This window comes from Triticum aestivum, chromosome 7B (genome assembly GCF_018294505.1).
Source record: "Triticum aestivum cultivar Chinese Spring chromosome 7B, IWGSC CS RefSeq v2.1, whole genome shotgun sequence".
NCBI lineage: Eukaryota > Viridiplantae > Streptophyta > Magnoliopsida > Poales > Poaceae > Triticum > Triticum aestivum.
The window spans coordinates 279,460,519-279,465,290 of NC_057813.1; the positions used below are offsets into that span (position 1 = coordinate 279,460,519).

Genomic DNA, 4,772 nt, shown 5'->3' on the forward strand with positions numbered 1-4,772 from the left:
TGTTGCTCCACATGAACCTGTTCCCGGAAGAAAATCGTTCATTCATGGATATTTATACGTGCAAATGAGGTTCCGTTGTAGTCCAAACTAAAGGGAGCACTGTTGTTAATTGAGTACATGTTCAAAGCAGGGAGAGGGGGCTTGGGAGGGAAACGCAAACAAAGGGAATAAAGATAAAAGGGCAGATACAAACAACCCAACCTTATTAAAGACATTAACTACATATAAAGCAAAGTAAGATAAAATAAAACTCACGCCAGCACCAGCTCCCTTTTACGTTGCCCCCATGTGACAGTTGCTATAAAGACGACAGTTTAGACTAGTAGTAGTAGCAGGAGAGTGGCGTTTTGGTGGCCGAGCACCGTGCAGGCCGGAATCTGCGGGCGTGCAGTAGATCGCTGCGACGCGTGCGCCGCTCTTTTTGCCATATTTATACGATAGTTGCTACGTTGAAATACACCTGTGCCGTGGGCTGCTGTGCCAGACTTGTACGTGGGCCTCTGGTGCGCCCTGGATAGGCATATCCTGTGCTTGCTGGTCTGGTTTAAAAATAGCCCATGTAGGTGAGGGGTGGCAGGTGCGATATTAATCCTGGGCCCAACTGGCGATGCAGGTGACTTAATGCCCGAAGCGGTGCTTCTTCCTACTCTGGTCAGTCGTTCATCCCCTTCCAGACCGTGGCTGTGCGGAGCGGCGTTTCGCCATGGATGGCCTCGAGTTCTTCTTTGAGGAAGCAGAATCAGGGTGAGTTCCAATCTCAATCCACTTTCCCTCGTTGAAATACTTTGATTTGGCGTTCAAGTTCTTCAATTAGTGCCTGATATTTCGACATTAATTCTTCTACGTGATGATGTTTGGATCTGAATAGATTAGAATTTCATATCTGCTACAGATTGGTTCCTAAAACTCATGCGGGTGATTTATTGGGTGGAGGAATCGATGTTGTGGAGTCTGTGGTTGCTTCGATCCATGAAGGTCGCGGGCGCTCCTCTGGTGTGATTTCTTCTGAGCCGATGGATGACAGCAGCGCCAAAGAGCAGTTCCGAGTGGTGGGCGCGAATCTCGGCTCACAAAACAACGGTGGGAGCGAAGTGGTTGGCGACTCGAACGACATGGCTTCTCAGGAAACTTCCCATGCGTCAATGGGAGATGAGGGAGATGCAGAGGGGGTGGTCGTCAACAAATCAAAGGCCTCGTGTTGGACTCGACGGTAAGAAACACACACTCATATGTTATTACTTTGCTCCTGGACCATAAACTGTACCTCCACGACATCGTTTTTTGCTGTAGGAGCAGAAACTGAAACTCCATGTAATTGCCTGTAACAAGAGAACACACATATACAGAGTTCAGCCCCGTGTAGAAACAAAAAATCCTTTTATTCTCATCTCTTTGAAAGCATTCTTGCTTGACCCGGAACATAATTCTTGCATTCGGTTTTGGTTAAGCTAGATGATATTCTACTGATTCTGTAACAACTGATAGACATTCTTTTATCAGGAAAATCACTGTTAGAATCGGTCTGTACAAGTAAGTAGTATATTTAACAACGTTTTTCCGCGGGGGGTGCAGTGTTAGGATTGGCAACGCGCCAGAAGAGAGGGATGCCAACCCAAGCAGAGTCCCTGCCCTCGAGGCTTCAATGAGAGCTTATGCAGACAACAAGGTTGGCACGGTTGTTAACCCGGCAATCGGAACTAGCTTTGACACGGTTGAAGAAGCGTATGAGTTTTACAACCTATATTCCTGGGAGACATGGTTTGGCGTTCGGTATGCCAAAAGCAGGTTGAACGTCCATCGGAAAAAGTGCATGCAGGAGTTTGTATGCGCGTGTGCGGTATGATGATTCATTAATTCAGACAAGCACTAAAAAGTTTCCCCGCCACTGCTCTTTCAAATTTTTACGATCCCATAATACATCAAAAACATGTGCAGGGCAAGCCATTGCAATCGAACAGCCGCTCGACGAGGTGTGGATGCCCTGCGTTGATGCGGGTGCTTAGATCAGATGATAAAGGGTGGTACATATGCGAACACAAAGCAGAGCACAACCATTCTGTATCGGTTAACTGTATGGAGAAGCTGCACTGGAAATCACACAGGCACATAGATAGATACACTAGAGACTTGGTGAAACAGCTAAGAGAAAACAATATAAGCCTGAGCAAGGTTTATAGTGTGGTTGGCAGTTTTTTTGGATCTGTGAAGGAGGTGCCATTCACAAAGAGATCTCTCAAAACTCTTTGTGGAAAACTGAATAGAGAGCAGTCAGAAAATGATGCTACAAAAACAATAGAGGTGTTCAATGCCATGCGGGCTGAAGATCCTGAGTTCAAGTACAGTGTGCAAGTTGATAGTGATGGCCGAGTCAAGACTTTGATGTGGACAACAGGAAGAAGCATAGAGCAATTTAAGTGTTTTGGAGATGTTGTAACGTTTGATACGACATACAAAACAAATCTATACGACATGCCATTTGGCCTCTTTGTTGGTGTCAACAATCACTTCCAAAGCATTATATTTGGAGGGGTGCTGATGAGCGATGAGAAAATTGAAACTTTCAAGTGGATATTCACAGAGTTTTTTCAGATGATAGGAGCGCCACAACCACGCACAATGCTCACAGGTGAATAAATAAATGATCTCATCTGTTTAGTGTTGTTGACCTTTCCTTTTAGGATTGGTCTGAAAACGTTTTCATCCTGTAATTTGCTGACAGAGAATTGTTGTTTTTCAGACCAAGCTCGTGCAATGGAGGTTTCCATAGAAGATGTCATGCCGCATACAACACATCGGTGGTGCAAATGGCATGTGCTGAAGAAAGCAAAAGAGTGCCTTGGGCCACTCTTAGGCAAGGGCAGCGAGTTCAAACAAGAGTTCAACAAGATGGTGCACCACATTGTTAGCGAGAAAGAATTCGAGGATGGTTGGGCATGTATGGTTGAGAAACATGGTCTACAAAATAATGTATTCCTCACACAGATATATGAGACGCGGATGAAATGGGCTAAACCTTACTTCATGGATGTTTTCTGCGCCAAAATGACCAGCACGCAACGTAGCGAGAGTGCTAATCATTTGCTCAAAGGATATGTGCCACCAGGATCACCGATGCACCTTTTCGTCCGGCAATATGAGAAGATGCAATTTGACAGAGATTCAGAGGAGAGCTATCAAGAGAAGAGAACGAAACTGGTAAGAATTAAAAGTTTTGTGTGTTGTTTGTCGATGGTAAAATTATATCTACATGAACCATTTCCTGTGGTTTGAAAGCACATATCGAAAGATAATAACACATGACAGTGATATGTCTAACGCATGCAGGGGGGCGTTGTGCTGGCTCAGAACCTACCTGTTGAGGTACATGCATCGAAAATTTATACAAGGGCCATGTTTGAAAATTTTGGTGAGGCACTATATGAATGTGGATCATATGTTCTCATCGAAGATGTGCCTCATCGTGAATACACAGTGAGGCATGTAAAGAAGGATTCAAGGGACAAATGGTGCAAAAATGAATTCCACGTTCAGGTCAACGAGGATGCAGACGAATTCAAGTGTGAATGTGGAATGTTTGAACATTTTGTCATGGTGTGCAGCCATGCCCTGAAGGTGCCTTTTTCTATGGTTATTGCTCAGTTGTACATACAAGACCACATGTGTGCCTAAAATAAGAGTGTAGATTTTGAGCCTGATCGTTTTCCTCTTGTTTTCAGGTAATGATACAGCTTGGTCTGCAGGAGGTCCCAGCCGGGCACATAATGAAGCGTTGGACAAGGGATGCAAGGGACATACTACCTCCAGAATTTCTGCGTTACCAAAAGGATCAGGGTCCTCTTAAGTACTCTTCGCGGCGACATAATAATCTGCATCTGATGTGCCTTGAAATTGTTAGGCTAGGTGACAGCAATGTGGATGCGTATACTCTTGCGATAGAGCAGCTACGAAATGTGAAAATGTTGCTCGAGCCGGTGGCTGCTATACGTGATGGCATGGGATTATCAGACAGAGAGCTGGCAGGTGATTCTGCAGGTTCAGCGACAGCACAGAAGCAGCATTTTGGCCCAACAAATCAGTTGCAAAGTGCCTCACAATGTTCAGATAGCTTTGCGGCGCCATCCAAGAAGAGACCAGCGGGGCACCCCACGACTAGCCGCGACAAAGCACCGTACGAACAGCCAGCTAAGAGGAGTAGGTTCTGTTCAATCTGTCGTGGCCAAGGGCACAAGAGCACAACATGTCCGCAGCGGGGTGATCTGCCAAAGGCGCCAAGGAAGTCACCTCACTGCTCCAGATGCAGCCTGACAGGCCACAGAAGGAACACCTGCACCAACACGCCCAAGGCAGATTTCTATGGTTGAATTTATCTTTTTTCTTTGCTTGAAGTATGACAGTTTCGTGTAACAGGGCTTTGAGAGGATGTCATACTATTAGTGACCACTCGGCGTATTACTGAACCTATGTAGAGACCATCATGTCTTTGGTAGCGTTTTCTGTGAGGATAATTATTTGGTGATGATGTGTTTGTCAATGTGGATGCACTCTTCATTCTGCGATTTGCATTGCGTCAGTTGCCAAACTGCGGTGCTTCGATTTGATGCACCTCTTGTATGAAGAAAAAGTGTAGTATTTTTTTTGTGTCAAAAATAAAATAATTTGTGATGATTTTCTGATTCAGGGCAAATAGTGTACACAGAGAGAATCATTAGAAGACAAGCAATGTGTAGTTGACTGTTTCAGCCAGAAAAATATTCGTAAAAAAAAGAATTAGC

The 4,772-nt window shown here is 44.9% G+C and overlaps 1 protein-coding gene across 2 annotated transcripts; it reads left to right on the forward strand.

Annotated features, from left to right (window-relative positions):
• Window positions 1–466: 466 nt before the first annotated feature.
• On the forward strand, window positions 467–4,556 carry LOC123157156 (protein FAR1-RELATED SEQUENCE 5). Of its 2 annotated transcripts, none has more exons than XM_044575407.1 (7): window positions 467–744; window positions 893–1,210; window positions 1,573–1,837; window positions 1,936–2,626; window positions 2,738–3,195; window positions 3,325–3,612; window positions 3,717–4,531. In XM_044575407.1, the coding sequence occupies exons 1-7, from the start codon at window positions 704–706 to the stop codon at window positions 4,359–4,361; spliced, it is 2,706 nt and encodes a 901-aa protein (XP_044431342.1). In that variant the 5' UTR covers window positions 467–703; the 3' UTR covers window positions 4,362–4,531. The 2 variants fall into 2 exon arrangements, with proteins under 2 accessions (XP_044431342.1, XP_044431341.1); XM_044575406.1 differs by having other exon boundaries at window positions 571–744; window positions 869–1,210; window positions 3,717–4,556.
• The last annotated feature ends 216 nt before the right edge of the window (window positions 4,557–4,772 follow it).

Bases quoted from the DNA above. Each gene is read 5' to 3' on its own strand.
- LOC123157156 (XM_044575406.1), top strand. From the start codon at position 704: ATGGATGGCCTCGAGTTCTTCTTTGAGGAAGCAGAATCAGG. The intron at 1,838-1,935 runs GTATGATGATTC...AAACATGTGCAG, and splicing joins AGTTTGTATGCGCGTGTGCG to GGCAAGCCATTGCAATCGAA. The intron at 2,627-2,737 runs GTGAATAAATAA...GTTGTTTTTCAG, and splicing joins ACCACGCACAATGCTCACAG to ACCAAGCTCGTGCAATGGAG.